Below are 19021 nucleotides of genomic sequence, written 5' to 3' on the forward strand. Positions count from 1 at the left end.
AGATTTTATTGGTTAGTACACAAATAATGTATAAAGCTAGCATATCCCAATTCAGTTTGTTTGAGTCTCGACAGCAGATATCAACTGAGGGGGACTGGCAAGTTTAACAAAATAAGGGTAAAGACAAATATAAAAAATAGATGTGCTTCTGTAGAAGGGGTAAATATATGAAAAGGTGATAACAATGAATTAAAAAGGTGTAGCTCCCTTTTTATATTTAAAAAAAAAATGTAAAAACACAAAGAAGGTGACAGATTTTTCCTGTTTGATGGAATTGATTTTAGAAACTAATAGGGTTGCCAGTTGAATTCTTCAGGGTATGAAAGGTAGGCATGTTCTTCCGCCCACACCTTTTCGGTCTATACATTGTTTTTATTAGTTTTTCGCCCTTATTTATAGTTTGTAAACTTATTTCTTTGTTTTTAGTAACAAATCTTTTGTGGGTAAAAACACATTTTGTTGTAAACTGAAGTGAACAACTCCACGCAGCCTTTACAGGACACATGCTGCAAATCAGAAAACAGGAGGCTACACGCTGTGTAAAGTAAAGTAAATGAGTTTTTTTATTACAACAATGTGTTATTTCAAAAATATTTGCAGCCTGTTTTTTATTTGTTGTTGTTCATGATTAACCCACAGTGGTGCACGGTTGTGTTTACAGGGAGACTGTGACCTCCAGCGGAGGCCAGGGCCCTGCTTATATTTCATTGCATCCTGATTCTCTGACATGTAGTGTGTTGGATGGGGGGAAGGGTAGGAAGAGGAAGGGTGTGTGTGTGTGTGTGTGTGTGTGTGTGTGTGTGTGTGTGTGGTTGGAGGAGGTGGGGGTGAAGAATGTTTGGTATGTGCGGACGACGACAACATGGAAGGCGGCGAGGGGGTCGCGTTGCGCTTCTGCTAATCGAACGCATCGTGTGCGTTTTTGTATCGGATCACGCACGAAGCCGCGGACACCGGACGCACCGTCGCGCCTCTAACCCAACGACACAGAGCAGCGGTGCGGGTTCGAATGCGGCGTCCGTGCGGCTTCGTGTGACGGAGGACACCCCCGCACAGGCGCAGATGGTTGGGTCTGTAGTAGGTGGGACTGAGGTCTGCAGCAGGACGTCGTAGATCAATGAACCGGACCGGAGGGCTGCTCCATCTCCTGCATCTGTCCGTATAGATGTGTCACTTCACCTATGCAGGATCTATTTCTTAGTAACCATCCTCTCCGGTATGATCTGAACCCACCGGCTCATTCATAGTTCTCCTCTCGCCGCTCGGATTCCGTCTCCTCTCTCCTTTTTTTTTTTTTTGCGATTTTTTTTATTTGTGGCGGAGGGGGGGAGAAAAAATATCATCTGTAACCTCCAGGATGATCTTTGCAAACACGGGCAACCCGCTGAAGACAGCCAATCGCAAGCAGGTAGGTCCCGCACACATACACGCACTTTATTATTATTTATCATTTCTTTAATCTCTGCCTACTTTTTTTTTTTCTGCTCGCACACACACACACACACACACACACACACACAGTCGGAATAATGGCAGCCAGATATGACATTGGAGAGCCCTCCCCGGCTTCCATATGGAATAAATGCGTTCTAATAACATCATTTTCACCCTGAATTCGTGTAATTCTACACAACAACATGTAATAAATACGGATCCACTCGTTTTAGTCCGACTTGGGAAGCTCGATCATCTGTTAGGCTTCATGTTGAGATAAACCCAGCTTCGGACCAGATGTGCAGCTCCTTCATTATTATGTCCATATAACCTTGTTTGCCCAGTCGATCGCCTGCTGTGGTCAATATGCATGACGGGAACTGTAGTATGTTTTATAGGTTAATATATTCTGGGTGAATCCAGAGAGGGGGGTGGGGAGGTGGGGGTGTGGGGGGGGAGATAGCTCAGGCTAAGGTAATGTAATGTGTGTCAGTGGGCTGGAGTGAACTGTGCAGGTCGCATCCTTCATTTTGACCTCTCAGGTGAACAGAAAAAATGCAATCGAAGACCCATCTGCTCTCCCATCGCACCTTTGGATTTAGATGGGAGATGAGAATAGAGAAGGCCCCTGTGATGATAGAGATGCCTGAATCAGATTAGGTGGTTTGAGGGTTTGAGGGTTTTTTTTTTTAGCTTGCCGCCTATAACACCCCAAATACCCACATTTCAAATCCAGCTGTAATGTTTCATCGGAAGATAGTGCTCGATGTCTTTGAGGACATGAATCTAAACCCCCTGCGGTGAAGCAGCGAATGAGTTTTCAGTGTAATCGTTAACACAGGTTTAGTCTGCTATACTATTTCATATTGTGTCTGGGAAATACAGTATGGCTGCTGTCTTTAATGGAGACCCTGCACGCTCTCAGAGGCCTTATGTGAACCCGTGGTGGTCTCAAATAAAGTTAGCGTGGTAATTGCATACCAACAAAAATGTAAGGCCTCCACTTGAACACATAACAGGCCGAACAGATGTTCCTGCCACAGCAATCAATTCCTCATCTGTAAAAGAAAAATAGCTGCTGCGAACGTTCACCCGTCACAAGACTCTGGAGGGGTATGTCAGTGATTCTTGTTTGGCGCGATCATAGTTATACCCGTGGATTTGGCACTTGGAGCGGATTGTCCTTTGGTTATGGACAGATGGTGTGATTCTGTCATGCCTTTGTCTTTGATCTGATCGGGAGAGGGTTTGGTGTGGCTGGGAGCTATTTTAATGAATGAGTAAGGGGAAGGAAATGCTTTGCAGGGCAGCGCGGTGTGGTTTGGCTCACAGGAATGAAGAAAACTGTAGTTTTGTGATAAACACAACGGCAGGATGTGAAGATGTGAACAGAGATTTAATCAAATTGTGAATCATCAACGCCCACATCCCAGAATAAATATATTTTGTTATACTCCGTGGTTTTGAATCACATTTTTACAACAACCAGGAGCTTGAAGGTCAAACCTGACTTACACTGAGACCGGTTGGAAGAACGATATTCAAATCTTTTACTGAGGTAAAAAGTAGAGATGTTTTAGTCTAAAAATAGTTACATTACATCCATTATAACATCGGTTCTTTGAGGTCCGCGGGGGTGGTTGTAGCCAATCCTAGAGGTGGGGTACACCTTGGACAGGTCAATAAGAAGTGTCATATTGAAAATGGCGCTGTATTATAAAGGAAATGTACTTATCACATATGTACAAGAGCCCAACTTTTACTGCAACGCAGACGGGATGAGATGTTCTTGTGATCACCGTTGACCTGCGTTTTAAATTAGATTATCGAGCTCCCATACACGTCCTAACAGTGGGTTTCCTGTGTGCAGTCGTACCCCATGACTCCGTCCAGTCCCGGCAGCAGCAGCAACAGCAGCAGCACAGGCCTGGAGCAGCTCAGCAAAACTAACCTGTACATCCGCGGACTGCCTCCCGCCACTACAGACCTGGACCTGGTCAAACTCTGTCACCAGTGAGTACACACACACACACACTGAACACTGAACACTACACACTACAAGTATGCTTGTGTGTGCACAGCAGTGTTTTGTCACTGATATGCTTGTTTGCTGAAAAAAAGGGGCCAGTAGCAGGCTGGAGAATTTCTAATACCAAAGTCATCCCAGCCTGACTTGATAACCACAGACAACACACTGCCAGGTGATGCTAGCTTAGCTTATCTTAGTTTAGCTTAGCACAAAGACTGGAAACGACTGTAAAACCATAACAAGTTATATTTTACATGCAAGATTTATAAGGTCAATTTGTGAATTATAAAGGGCTGGTAACATTAGATGTATTTCGTTACCTTAGGACAGAGCCCGGCTAGCTGTTTCCCCCTGTTTCTAGTCTTTGTGCTAAGCTAACTAGCTGAGGGTGCTCGCTTCATATTTCCTGGACAGTTAGCTATGAGAGTGTAAGCAGTCTTCTCTTCTAGCTCTTGGCATGATAATAAAAACAGGCATTTCCCAATTTAATTATGAGCTTCTAAAAATTGAATTTGTTGACAGAATGTTTTGATGAATCACTCTGGGTTTCATCAAAACATCCTGTCAACAACAGTTATGAAGCTGTTTCCTCGATGATGACAAGCGAGGTTTTGGAAATTTAACTAAATAAATAGCATTCGAATAGCTAAATAAAAACCAAATTTAATTAAACAAATTGATCGAAAATACTTATTTGTTTGAGTATTGGATGTTTTCGTGCAAAAACATCAATGTCTGTCTTCAGGATTATGCACTGGTCTAACCATAGTGTACGCTGACACATAAAACGCTCCAACCACATCTATAAACAGAGAGAAGTCATCGCTCCACTGTGGAAGTGAAGCCAACATGACATTCAAAAGATGTTGTGTAAAGCAGCCAGGTAAACACGTTCAATACTCGATACTACAGGCTTCGGTCCGAGTGGTGAGTGCGGTGGACGCCATCATTAGTGGAGTTTTGTCTCCTCTCGTTCCCTCTGAATCCCGAACATATGGAGAGAGGCATTCACCCATGTAACCAGCCGCAGCAGCTGTTTGTGTCCTGTTTGCTTGTGTTTTGTTCATGCTCCCAATGGTGTTTGGCAGCACAAAGCAGAAATGAAAGCGCTTTTCATAGCAACAAGCTCTGAATGGTGATGTAAGCTAGGCATTCAGATTGCAGCTCACAGCTTGTGCCACAGTTCAACTTATTATTAAGTCAAACAGAGCCTGAAACTCTGAAATTGGATTATCAGTATTTGGTAACATGTAGTGATGTATCTCAATGAGCATTACCACTTTTTTTTATCATTTTCATAAATTGTCCTTTTTCTGCTGTTTGATATCACCGTGATGAATGAAGTTACTCTCTGTACAAATTATATCCTCAGGGACACACAGACATTTGACTGACATAAACACTACATAACGAGAATGGCCCTCAGTAGAGCGCAACCCTCCACCACGGCCCAACAGTAAATTCAATCAAGCACCAAATTACACACATTCAGGAACATCAGTCTCTTTTTCATCCAATTTAAGAAAGTGATGGTAGTTTGAACACATCTGCGCCAAAATGTTATGTCTTCTATCTTGCTCCATGTCCCATTCTTTCACAGAGTTTTGTTTAAATACAATCCTAGTTTATTTGTGTAATCCTGCTAACAAACACTCAAATGGACAGAGGTGAAAACATAACCTCCTTGGGGGAGGTAATGAGAAGGCTCAAAGATTCAGTCGTTTTTTTAAAAGGATGATCACCAGTTCTTCTATTTTTTGACAGTAATCTTTATGTTGATGTTTGCTCAGGTATGGAAAGATTCAGTCAGCAAAGGCAATCCTGGACAAGACAACCAACAAATGTAAAGGTCAGTAAGGTCATTAACTCACCGTAGTAGCCGTCATTGTTCAGCTCTGTTCTATAAGAAGAAAATCTATATTTAATGTCATCATTGAAATCCCAGTATTGTAGCATATCTCTGCTGCACGTTTAAATATGGAGGCTAATACATGTTTTACCTGATCCATCAATGGAACAGTCGTTGATGCTTTAGTTTGTATGCTGTGTATGACTATACATGACTGCAGATAATTCCTTTAACATGTTCCATGTGGTTTGGAATGAATTTCCACTCCTTCCCTGCAGCTCATGATTTTCCACCCAGTGTGAAAACCGATTGCTACGTCTAATACTTCCTCGAGTTGGGTGATCCATCACTGTGAACACACCAACAGTGGCTATGTCTGCTTTTATTTTTGTCAAACCTGTTACTTTGTGGTCTGACACCACAGCTGAACGTATGTTGATTTACAACCCCTGCACTGCATTACAATGCAATGATACCATACAGTGAGTTTGACTGAAACAAAAGCAGATTATGATGGATTAGCCTCCTCAAGAGTCCCAGATTTACACAGTATTGAAAATACATAGAAACCAGTGAGTGACGGGATGATGGGAAAACATATTCATGAATCAGACAGAGCCTGGTGTGCTTTGGGAAACGGTGAAAGGGCATGGAAAGTGTGTGCAATTTATCATAGACATAGAAACCGGTTAACAGTTTGACATTTTGACTTTAAAGACTCTGAATTGAATTGTTGATCTCAGCAAAGAATGAATCCCCTGCAAAACTTCAACATGTCATTTACACACCTCAGTTACTGTTACATACAGTTTGGTACAGATTCAACAAAAAATGGTTTTCTTACATTTGGAAAGAGCCAGGCTAGCTGTTTCCCTCTGTTTCCAGTCTTGATGCTAAGCTGAGATAACTGGCTGCTGGGCCATGTAACATATTTACCCAGAGAAAAGGAACATTTAACATACGATCTCTCATTGGTCTTTATTGCCTTTTTCTCAGAGACATAACCCATTTAAAGGTAAATGAGAGATTTAGATCCTCGGTTAAGATGTTAAAATGGTCCTATTTCTGTCTCCCTCCACTAACGTTTATTTGTTTCAAATAATACAATTCTCGAGATAAGATTAACAAAAGAAAGCTTGATTGGCTCGCTCGTGAGCCCACACAATATCGAAAATTTGTCTCAGTAATCAAATTTAAGTCTAAAGAAAACTGAGCAACCAATGAGGACAGCAGAAGATCATTTGTCTTAGATTACTCTTGTCTCTTGCTCCTTAATTCTTTAAGGAGGATTCTAAAACAAATTTTAGACGTGAGCGCGGTATCAAGCTTCTCATCAAAGTGTTGAACTGTTACTTAAAGTAACGCAGAAACCAATGAGAGAAATCAGATCCGTAAAAAATAGTTTGCATAAATGTAAACGACGACATCATTGATTCATAATGCAAAACACATCTCGATGTATTTACAGTATCAAACAATGAACCTCAGTGTATGATCAATCCCTCAGTAACACTCTTCCATTTAAAATAGGTGGTTTGCCTCATTATGTGTTGACTGATCATGTAAATACTGTTCTACCAAATACAGGTTACGGCTTTGTGGACTTTGACAGCCCAGGAGCTGCTTTGAAGGCTGTGCATGCTCTGAAAACCAGTGGCATACAGGCCCAGATGGCCAAGGTGAGTTACAGCCGTGTGTGTATATATATACGTGTGTGTGTGTGCGTGTGCGTGTATGTACATATTTGCCTTGCCTGTGAACATCTCTGCGGGGCTGTTCTTCTTTAATGTGTGCATGTGTCCGGTGTGTGTTGGCGAACGACATTCGACTGGTCACGTGACCTCAGCTGACAAGCTGTTCTTCTCGTGACCCCATTTACTTTCACTGTAGAAACCAGATGTCACGTCTCTCGCTGCCAAACAGCCCGTCAGTCAATGTGACAGGTCACACACAGCAGCCGCAGCTCACACACACACGCACAGTAATCTCTGGTTAGTTTAGACTGTGCAGACAATGCAAAGTTTGAGTTTGATTTTATTATAACTATCACAGAGAATCACATTTACCATTCATGCATACTGATATATTTCTGCACCAAAGCACTATAGCTCCAGTACTACTACTCTGACTCACTTTTGATCCTCTGTGACTCATTTAAAGTAAAGCACACCAGTTTTTCATTTTTCAAAACATATTTTTAGACAACAAACAGGATATATCTGTGTTACATCTGTGATTTGTCTCGTAGAGGACAGCGGAAATAGTCTCAATCATCAGATATTTTCTTTAAAGTCCCTTCCAGTTGCGACCCTGTTTCCTAGTTCACTGATGAGGGGTTGCTGTCTGGAGACCTGCATGTAGCCGCTCTGTTTGGAACAAACAGCAGAGCACAGTTTGTGTTGCGGTAGCTAGGCTACGCTGCTCTCCTGCTGTTTCTAGGGAAGACCGTGGAGGCGCTGAGCTGCTGCACAGTAAAGATGAAGTGTGTTTCTGGTTGTGCGTGTGTGCACAAGAGCTTCTTAGTGTTTGCTTAACCAAATGTCTTCCTCTGACCGTAAACCATTCTTCAGCTGCGTCTCAAATCCTCATCCAGCAAGACATGTTTCATACCAGAGAAGAATATATTCTGTCCGATTTGTCATTGAAGATAATCGCAGCACTGCCTTTATCTGCTCCTCTGCCTGCTGAATGAGAAACATCTCAGGTCAGATGTCAGATGCAGAACACACGATAAAACACACAGCACATTGAATATATTTTCTCTTTTCCTTCCTCTTCTCCTGCAAACAGCAACAGGAGCAGGACCCAACAAATCTGTACATTTCCAACTTGCCTCTCTCTGTGGACGAGAAGGAGTTGGAGAACATGCTGCAGCCGTTTGGCCAGGTCGTCTCCACGCGGATCCTCCGAGACTACAGCGGCAACAGCCGAGGCGTGGGCTTCGCCAGGTTAGTTTCAGATCATTGATTTAATTAGTCCCTGAGGAATCACCTTTAGAGTATTTGCAGAATAGACCCACATGTTTGACACCCAATGAATATTCAAACAACTTAGCTACTTTTCAAGAGCAATCATTCATGTACAAATATTTTGTCAATTTGTGTTAAGAATAGGAATATTTGCAAAAGATTATTATGCAATCACAACCACAATGGCAACAAGAGAGCACATATCTCTGCCGAGGCCCAACAGTCCCCCTTCGAAACTCCATTTAAATTCAGTAGATGTAGATTTGATCATTTGGATCTGCACCAAATTTCACACATTCATAAATATCAGTCATATTTGTCATTAAGATCCATGAATTATTCTCTGAGAAATCAACAATAATGTTGAAAAACATCCAGTTTTGGTGCAGTTCAGACGTGGTTTCAACATCTTCCTGTTTTACGATCACACATGCAAATATTAGTTTGACACTTTACGTCATTAAAGTCGGCCATGTCCGGTCGTCTGCACAGGACTTGTTCTGTGTTTAAACTGCTGTCACAAGTCTTGTAATGGCAAACCATGTCTGTGTGATCTCATGCAAGACACAGGCTGCTGTTGACCTTTGTCTTTGATGTTTGTTACCCAGCCATGATCTTCGAAATAGTTCTCACACTGAATCTTAAACCGATAAACCTGCTGAGGGTGTGAAGATGAGCCGAGATACCGTTGATTAGCTCCTGTTCTATTTACACATAAAGGCAAGAATATTTGTGTCAGAATCCGACTAGAGTGTGAAGAAGCATTAAAATGAAGAGGACGGTCATGTTCGAATTTTGTACGAGGTGCGCTAAGAGTGATCCCAATGTGAGTCATGCTTAACAATACCTCTTTCTGTTCAGGATTTGCTTTTTTTTGTACTGTAGATCAACCCTGTGTTATTTACTGATGAGTCATGGGTGTTGTTTCATCTTCTCCCCTGTCAGGATGGACACAACGGAGCAGTGTAACGCAGTCATCTCCCACTTTAATGGAAAATTTATCAAGATAGCTTCTGGAGGTCTGGGTAGGAAGGAATTTCACCTCACTGCACATTTTCCTCCACATGAAAACTGTGGAGGTGGTGATGATTGATTGTTGAGTGACTGTTAATACGTTTTTCTTCTCTTTGTGCTTTGCTCACAGCTCCACCTCAGCCGTTGCTGTGTAAGTTTGCAGACAGTCAAAGGAAGAAACACGCTCACAGCGGATTCGCTCCCAACGGACAGACGGGGGATTTTAGACTAGTAAGTGTCCACCTTTCATCTTACTATAACTTTTACCTTTTGCCAACTCCTCTATGTTAAATTATTAATGCTATAAGAATGAATTAAGTTATTATTAGTGTGGCCTGCATACAGCTGCACCCAGCTCACACACAAAGGTTCACAAGATGTCATAAATTCTGCTAAATGTGTTAAATCATTCCTATTTTTAAAAAAACTTGAACCACTTTTAAAATGATTATTTGTCTTATATAAATCACATTTATTATATAATCCTGGAGAAATTATTATCATTATATTAATATTATTCACCCTATTTATATAACAAGTCACAAACTGCTTTATAAGACAAAATGATGACATTTTAAACAGTTTAAATGTTAAGCAATCCTTAATCAAAAGATTAAGATTACAATGAATTGAATACAAACTAAAATAAAATAGGGGGTTCATGAATGCCATGGTGTAAAATCTGTGTTATAAGGTACAAGATACGTTAACATTTTAATATATTACCATGTTAAAACTGACAAAATTGATCATTTTCACATGTACTGAACATTATTTCATTTTGGGTTAAATTGTTATGACGCAGTGATAAGACATAGATAAGAAATTCTTCTAAGTCTAATAATAATCTTCTGTTCTCTCGGCTTAGGGTGCAATGACTCTCACCTATGACCCCTCCTCAGCAGCTATACAGAATGGGTAGGTTGTAGTAACAGTTCATGATGTTAACTTTTTCACTGGCCTCATAAATCCTCAGCTTGGTTTTGAAATACTGTCTTTTGTTTCCCAGGTACTATCCTTCTCCGTATCCAGTGACCAACAGGATAATGACTGTGCAGCCTGCGATGTCCCCCTACATGTCTCCAGTCTCTGCTTACCAGGTACTGCACAAGATCCCCGTCTCACTCTTCCCCTCTATGTTGCATTTGAATTCATGGAGCGATTATTAGTGTGCTAGGCTCTATCTTTGCTTGTGTGTGGGTGTGACAGGTGCTACAGATGCGGGTGATAAAACTGCTCCAGATCACCTCACACTTCATCATGTAATATAGCAGAAAGCTTAGTGTGTCGTACGAGTGAAGTTCTCTCTCTGAGTCATGCTTCATCATAAGTGGATTCGTGCTTGATTCATCATCTTTCTATTCAGCACGAACACTTCCGACCACTGACAACATTCTTCGCTTGGAATTCATTCAGGAGGGATGAATGTAGGGTCTCGTTGAGCAGGGTTTAAACACACACAGGTCTGGAATAGAGTCATCTACCAGATGCTATAGACACTCACTGAATGCATTCAGGTTTTTCTGTCCTTATCCACAACTAGTTTTGACCATAGCTCACTTTTTAATCAGAGGGCGGAGGCAGTTCCTCTCAGACACACCCCTCCAGCTGTCCATTAAATGGCAGCACAAACACTGAGGCAAAGATGTATATAAAGCAGGTCGACACGTCTATACTTCCTCCCACTATCCAGAAATAAAGCCAAAATATCCTGGATATGAAAGCTGCTATCTTGCAGCTTTCATATATGGGGGTTGGAGCGGCCGTAGAGAGATTCCAGTGAGCTTGACTAATCACGAATCAGTTACAGCTGTCAATCATGATGTTTGACCTCATTTTTATAGAATTAAAATAACTAATTAAACTTTCTAGAAAAATGAAGACCTGAACAAGCATCAGTGTGATAAGATCTACCTTCAGGTAATTTATCAAAGTGGCTCCGGATTGTTAGTCCATGGCGATTGGAACATCTCTACTTATAAGTACACGTCCAGGCCCTTATACATACATACAGTAGTGCATGCCACAACCAATAAATAAATTAAGACCCCTCTTAATGTCACCACGCCTCGCTACCAGAGATCTGAGATCCTCTGGATCAGAGGCTCAAATGACAGGGTTTTCTCAGTAGCTGCCCTAAAAGCTAAGTAAATTCCCCTTCCTCCTGCTTTGCCATTTAGAGTTTGCTGTGTCTGTTAGCTTGGTGTGGACATCAGTAAGAAAGTTGTATATATATCATATAGGTTAGCGGCTGCCTTAATGCAGTGACACACAAGTAACTTTCTCTTTTCTGTCTCCTCTGTTAGTTACAGAGTCATTCTTGGGTGGCGGCTCATCAACCATACATCATGCAACACCCGGTAAGGGAACGACGGCGTTTGTTCATACTCTCCCTCCTATTCTGTGGACAGGAAGTGGGTGTGTGGCACGGCTACAGCTGAGGCTCTCGGCTCACAGTAGCTCAGTAACAGTGTTATTTTAGATCGGCCCGTTCTGCCGACGCCATCAAGCCAAACAATGTCTGAAAAACGTTCCCAAGTGTAGAAGGACAGAGCTGAGTTCTGGGAAATACAGCCACTGTGTTTTTATATACTGTAAGTGTGTGTATATACGTGTGCGTGTTGGGAGTGTGTATGAAAGAGGAATGGAACAACGAAACAGACATTCCGCCCCCGGCCTCCTCCTCCTCCTCTCTTTGGATCCAGCAGGAAATGCCTGAAGCAGACAGTCTTGTGACTCTTTGACTCTTCCAACAGATGGTTTCCAGCGGAACAAGTGTCTCTGCTGATCTGCCCCCTCCCCCACTTTTTACAAGGAAATGGTCTATTCCCTGAAGGCATCATGTTTAAAGGAGTACACGCCATCTGAAGACAGAGCGGAGCTGCCTATGTCATACTTTCCCTTAACGCAGCCCGGGAGCCTCAGAATACTTTACGCTCACCTCAGAATGCTGCCGACTGCGGACATATTAGTTTACATTTTCTCGAACCCACTGAGAAACATGTTTTTTTGCATCAGATCTTTCTGCTCCGTCTTACATATGAACGTTTTAAACAGGGACTCGTGTTATATTTATACACAGCACTCCTGTTGCAGTCTTTATGTGTTATTATAGTTTTATCAGAATGAGTTGATTCAGTTTGTGTGACTGTATCATGTGATGTGTTGTTTAATAAACGGAGCTGCTTTGTGTTGCAGGGTTCTGTGATGTCTCCCTCTGTGGATCCCTCCATGTCACTGCACCCCTCGGCCATGATTACTCAGCAGATGGGACAGCTGTCGTTGGGAAACACTGGAGCGGTGAGTGGAAGTCTGGGAGCTCCTACATTCTCACAGTGTTTATCACATTTAATCCGTCTGGTACAAATAAATATAAAACACTCACAGATGTTATGATAAAAACACCGGTTTCAGTTTACGCTATGATTATAAATTGACCACCAGTCGCCATCTTTGCATGGACATACTTGAGTTTTTCAGCTGAAATCTTTATTTTGTATTTGTTGAATGGATTACAGTTTAATATTTTTGGTTCTCAGCCAAAATTGTTCCATATTTACAAGCTCTATTGAGGTTCGGATAAAACCTTTATATACAGTATATATATATATATATCGGCTGATATATCGGTATTGGAATTTTTTTACTTCCTGACATCGGCATCAACCCCCAAAAGTCCATAGAGAACTCCAGATCAGAGGCATATTGCTATGGCAACAGCGTTTTCTCAGTAGCTGTATGAACTTCCCTGTTATCACTGTGTTAACATGTAATTCTGTGTGTTTTATTTTTCTTCCTTCTTGTGGTTTTGGTTTCCTCTGCACTGTAACTTAAGATCAGCTGTGTTATATGTAAAGTGCTACATACCTCAAAGTTAGGTAACACAAGATGCATGTGTATCAAGGCTGTATTTCAGGCCAGACTCTGTCATAATATATATTGTTCATAGTTTGGCTCTAATTTTATTTATTTTTCTTATCTTACAGTACATTGCTGCCAACCCTGGTGTCCAGGGAGCTTACATGCCTCAGTATCCTCCCCTGCAGGCACCACCTGTAAGTTTATCATATCTTGTTCTCGTTCAAATCTTCATTCTCCTCCTTCCCAGTGTTGTTTAAATGCAATAACAATAACTCTTTTAGAAAATTATAACACCATGTGCCAATCCAGTCCACTTCCATTCAGGAGGCCTTGGGTTTGTTTTGAAGTGTTGGTCCTGTGAAACTATCAATTATCTCAGTGCAAACACAGTGAAGGCCGTTATTATCACGTTCTAAATGAGAGACGATGTTTTTCTTTTCAGGAAAATGGCACGCCACAGCAAGTGGACTCTTCCAACAACTCATCTCCTTACAGTCAACTCAGCAAGTAATCACAGGTGCGTTCCAGTCTCTGAACGTATATCATGTCACGTAAGAACCAGCCACTTGTTTATTTCAGCAGTTTAACGGCCACAGAAGATACCGAGGGTTTATATGTCGTAGTATCTTCTTTATTGAAGGGTGATCAATCAATGACTAAGGTTTCAACAATCAGTAATAAGCCATTAATGAAAAAGGTTTTCTGGGATTTACCTGGTTGTAAAAATACTATACATTATACTTGTATAAAAGGTACAGATGGCATTAATCAGATTAAAGAGCAATTAAACAAAAATCCCCTTCAGACATCTGAGACATAAAAGTACAAGTTATAAGTTAACTTAAAATTCTCTGTCACTGGAAAATCCAGATTCTTTGAAAAGGTTAATATTTCTCTTTTTTAACCGTTGCGCACGAGATGTCTCCGACTTCACTGATAAGACTTCAGTGTATGTTTCGTATTTCCACATCACACATCATACACACTATGTAGGTTGCATGTTGCAACAGGTTCAGCCGCCTCAAATTCCTGCTCAGACATGTTGAAGGGATAGTTCACCCAGAAATGAAAATTCACTCATTATCTACTCAGCCCTATGCTGATGGGGGTGGGGCGGGGTGGGTGAAGTGTTAGAGTCAACAAAACACCTTTAGGAGTTTCAGGGGTAAACAGTGTAGCTGATTAGTGACCTACAGTATCTTCAGACTTAATAAAACAACAGAAAAAACATAACATGCCTCCATACTGCTCGTGTGGTGTCATCTAAGTGTCCGCAAGCCCCGACATTCACATTTGACTCGAAACGAGGTAATTTACACTGTGTTTTTAGGCCTGTAAGTCCACCAGAAGTGGCTAATCGGCAAAGGGATGAGTAGATAATCAGTGAATTTTCATTTTAGGATGAACTATCCGTTTAAACTCAGGTTTTAGGGGAGCGTGAGGGAAATGTTTTTCCCCTCAGCAGAAAAATATGAGAGCAGTCTCATACAGTCAAGCTCTGCAGAAAGTCAATGATAAAAAGATAAGATAAGCTAACGTAAGCTAAGCCATGGTTAGATAAGATCATTTATTATTATTATTATGGTATTAAAACAGCCCACGTACAAAATAAATGCAGGTAAAAACTAATATTGATAAATGATGATAAACTAATCTATTTCTTATTAAGACCGTATAACGCTCCTGTATTAAAAACAGCATTCCTCTGTTTTTTGTTAATATTCGTTTACAGTGTTTATTTCATTTCTGTTTGTTTCATTTCTGTTTTCCGTGTCTTTACACTCAGGCTGTTTCCCTCCACTCTGTGAGCCAGACGGCAGGTGAGAAGTTGCTGATGACATCACAGTGAAAGCAGTCACCGCCTTCTCTGATTGGACCAGACACGTGAACTTTTTTTGCACAGCCCAACGTTTGTGGTGGAAATGAGGACAGTGTAAATGGACTCAAGCAGTCGGCTAATCACAGAAAAAAAAAAAAACTAAGAAAAAGAAGAAGAAGAAAAAAAAAAAAAAATACGAGATTTATTTTGATAAGAAACAACATGCTCTTCTTTTTCTCTTTTTTTCATGGATCCTCGAAACCAATACCAGAGGATCCCCGGCCTCTCCCGTCCTTAGCCACCCCCACCTCCGCCCCCCCTTCCACCTCCCCACAGCCCCACACCCCCACACCCCAGTATGATGGGATATTAAAATGCATGAGATTGAGCTACCCCCCAAACCCCCCTTCCCCATTCAAGGTTTCTATGATTTTATAGTTCCTTTATTTGTGATATATGGAAAAACCTTGCAAAACGTTGTTTGCACTGAAGTTTCATGTTTCCGAATAGCTTCTTTTCTTTTCTTTTTTGGGTTTTCAAAGTGGCCACAGAAAAGCTCACAGAATCAATTTATGCTCAACTGTACTTGACAGCTGACACAGGTGACCATTTCATTAGGGAATTAATGAATTTATTATCGGAAACGGTGCCTTCCTTCCTCACGTCACATCAAACATCCTCCAACATTTTCTTTTCCATCAAACTTGATCAGGTGTCATATTTCTAGTATTTCTATCTGATTGATTAAATGTGTGTGTGAAATCACAGAGATTTCTATTGTTCGAGTGTTTCGCTATCGAGTTATGTGGTAGCAATAAAGACAATGAGAACCCCACGGCAATACTAAGAAAACAGAACGGTGGTAAACTCAGAGCAAGGTAATTCCTTATTCTCACTTTTCCTTCCTTTTTTTTTTTTTAATTTCAAACTTTAGGATGACATGAAACAGGAGCCGTACTTTTATGAAATTACGAGTTTTACACCCAATGGGCATCTTTTAGGAGTTTTGTTTTTTCTCTTGTGGTCAGCTTGACCAAGTGATCTACCTCATGGTTCTGCCAGAGCCGGCTGGTGTTGTGGGGTTTGCAGGTAAAGCCCCTTTTTCATCAGCGTGGACGAAGCAGAACAAAAAGCCACGCTCAGGAGCTGGCTGAATCGGACTTGTACCGTTTTTTTTTTGTCTCCCACGCGCAGCATTTCTCTCAGAAACTTTGTGCTTCGCTTCGTCTTTATTCGTCACCACATCTGTCCCGGTTGTTTCTTGTTTTTGCACGACGTGATGAGTGTTGTTCGGTTGTGATGCTCCATTTTAGAGATTCAGAAGTAAGACAACTACCTGCTTCTCCCCAAGAGTAGTTGGTTTACTGTGTGTTTGAAACAAATGAATGCAGGCTCCATGCATTCATTTGCTGCATTTCTTCTGCCTTTGCCATTTTAGAGAGATCTCAGACGACTCACCACTTTCCCATCACCTTTTGTGTTCGCCCTTTAAAAAACAAATCACTAATCCTGGGTTACGACTGTAAATCTCTCCAGATTAGCCACATTTTGGTGAATTGGTAATAATATGCCAATCTGGAAGAATTAAAAAAGTAACTTGAATCTTGCCTGCTGCAAAATAAAGTGCAACAATCACGCATGAAAATCAGCAGTATTTCATTTTAATTTGATGGAAGTTGAAAATCACATGATTGACGACATGTGTTTGAAAGGTTGAATAAATTATTTACGTTTAGGGCCAAGAGTGGAAAAAAAAAGAGGGGTTTTTTTCCTTGCTTTTTTTATTTTTTAAAAATTTATGATTTCCGATGTAAGAAATTGACTGAGAAACAAGATGTATGGTCACAGCTGTATGGTCACGGTGCTTCTCCTCAATCGGTTGTACTGTAGCTGTAAATGCTCACAGTAGGAAAATACAAGCAGTAACAGGCTCTTTTTTTTTTTACTGAGTGTACTTTCTTATTCTGAACACTTGTTGCTGGAACAAAACAAAAAAAAAAAAAGGAAAAATATAAATATAAAAAAATGTTCATGTTATCCTCATTGCTTCCCCGGTCACCTTCAGCTGATTCTCAAACAATCTTCTCCTCGCTCTCCTTTGAAAAGACTGGAATAAAATCAGTGCTTAATAAAAGGCTCTTCTCTTTCTCACACTCGACTCCTGACTGGTCTTTTTGCGTATGTATTTTCTTGCTATTGCACATTCGTCTTGAGGTTTAAATGATAGAGACAATTATAGATGAATAAATAGATATTTGGGATACAGTGTCAGCTGGGATTGGCTGCAGAGCCTGAAGAGATGAGCAAGTACAGCCAATGGATGGATCTGCTGTTAGTCTGTTTCACACACATTGTCCCATGAAAATTCCAGTCATGCTTTAGCTCATTGCTCAATACTTTCCATCTTCCCATGTACCCCATCTGTGGCCCATTCATTCCCATCGTACTCGTTAATCTCATTAACATTTGCAGCTGTGGATTAATGACACATACACATTTGATATGTGTTTGACTCTCTGGCGCCAGGCTTCAGATACAGAGGAAATACTTGTTAGTCGGATAAATTTATTGGTGGTTGTTTTTGTTTTTTTCCCTCGATGAAGTAGGTTATGTTTGTTTGTTTGTTTGTGAGCAAGTTAAAACAAAAACAACTGGATGTATTTCGTGGCAATTGGGACATGGGCCGAGGAAGAATCCATAAAATGTTGGTATGGATCCAGATGTAGGATTAAGGGACCATACCCATTCAAATACATGATCAAAATGAATGAATACAATGCAACACTCAGATACGATACAAAGCCATAGATGTGATTTTAATCTAAATCTCCTAATATAAAGTTTGAATTGAAAGTTCAGATAATTAGAGTTAAAGGAGACATGATGAATCTTTTACACGCTGAGTTATATTCTGCATTATGGGTAAATTAATCTTTAGGTCTAAAAATGACCTTTGACCTCTTAATCCAAAATCTAACTGATTAACACTCGTATAACAATAACATAGCAAACTGAGATTTCTGGAAATCTCAGCTTAAAACGTTTTATGATTAAATCTTCTTTTTTTTTTTTTTTAATTAAATAATCCTCACAATAATCCAATGTCCACTTCATTGATCAATGTATGGGGCTTTACTGATGTATGGCAGCAGGGGGCGCTGTAAGACAGATCTGTCCAACACCTCCTCCAGACAGAGCTACTTTTCAATCTCAGATCATTTCCTCTGATCCTATGTATATAAGCTCTGATGGATCGGATGATGAGTGAGGGCTACATGTGTGTGCTCATGATTCTCTCCTGCACTATTTCTGGAACTCTGCCTTTGTAGTTTCACTCTTGCACCGGATCTCCCTCCTTAAGCTCAGACTTAGTGCAGCTGATCCCGGAGACATAAAGGCACCATGCCCCCATCTCTTACCAGTCAAGAGGATCAAAACCACCGGGGTGCAAGATTAGCCATCACACCCACTGCCACCCTTCTAACCCCAACTCCAGGAATATATGTCGCATGCAGCCCAAGCACACACAGACACACACACTTGTCAGTCAAGTGGCTATTGTAAGGACATCAACCCTTTGAACATAAGATACATGCCAAAGTAGAGTCTCTCTCTCTCCTTCCTCTCCTCCGCTCTCTGTCTGTCTCTTAATTCTCCACAGCTGAGGGGACACATGGCATTGATCCCTCGAGAAAGCCCAAGGTCAGACTTCGGGCACAGACGTTAAAGACGGGAGGCCTGCCACAGTATCCGATATCATTCATTTAGTGTGATACACATCAGTGATTCAACACATGGGATGCTTCCTCCGAATATAACACTGTTACCGTCACCGCTTGTTACTCCATCATTTCGTCGGTTTTAGCAAGAAGACCAAAATGTCAAAGAGATGAGACACTGTTATTTCATTTTTCTTTTTACACAACTGAAGATGTGTCCATAACATCCGCTATTGGTCACTAACATCTGATATAAATTAGAGCGTTAGAACATACAAGGGATATCCTTCATCTTGTTCTATGTTCTGAAATGGGACAGTGTTTAGT

General features: G+C 41.0%; 1 protein-coding gene across 2 annotated transcripts; it reads left to right on the top strand.

Moving 5' to 3' along the window:
• The first annotated feature begins 849 nt into the window (after positions 1-849).
• On the top strand, positions 850-17126 carry rbms1a (RNA binding motif, single stranded interacting protein 1a). Of its 2 annotated transcripts, XM_035155168.2 has the most exons (14): positions 855-1408; positions 3305-3447; positions 5254-5312; positions 6900-6991; positions 8103-8260; positions 9227-9306; positions 9426-9526; positions 10164-10213; positions 10305-10395; positions 11602-11655; positions 12494-12595; positions 13282-13350; positions 13599-13673; positions 14943-17126. In XM_035155168.2, the coding sequence occupies exons 1-13, from the start codon at positions 1358-1360 to the stop codon at positions 13665-13667; spliced, it is 1119 nt and encodes a 372-aa protein (XP_035011059.1). In that variant the 5' UTR covers positions 855-1357; the 3' UTR covers positions 13668-13673; positions 14943-17126. The 2 variants fall into 2 exon arrangements, 1 of the variants encoding a protein (XP_035011059.1); XR_004695218.2 differs by lacking the exons at positions 13599-13673; positions 14943-17126 and having other exon boundaries at positions 850-1408; positions 12052-12595; positions 13282-13328.
• Positions 17127-19021: the final 1895 nt, after the last annotated feature.

This window comes from Hippoglossus stenolepis, chromosome 1 (genome assembly GCF_022539355.2).
Source record: "Hippoglossus stenolepis isolate QCI-W04-F060 chromosome 1, HSTE1.2, whole genome shotgun sequence".
NCBI classification, from domain to species: Eukaryota; Metazoa; Chordata; class Actinopteri; order Pleuronectiformes; family Pleuronectidae; genus Hippoglossus; species Hippoglossus stenolepis.

Coding starts and splice junctions, on each gene's coding strand:
- rbms1a (XM_035155168.2), top strand. CDS start 1,358: ATGATCTTTGCAAACACGGGCAACCCGCTGAAGACAGCCAATCGCAAG. Junction 9,307..9,425: donor GATAGCTTCTGGAGGTCTGG/GTAGGAAGGAAT, acceptor CTTTGCTCACAG/CTCCACCTCAGCCGTTGCTG. Junction 12,596..13,281: donor CGTTGGGAAACACTGGAGCG/GTGAGTGGAAGT, acceptor CTTATCTTACAG/TACATTGCTGCCAACCCTGG.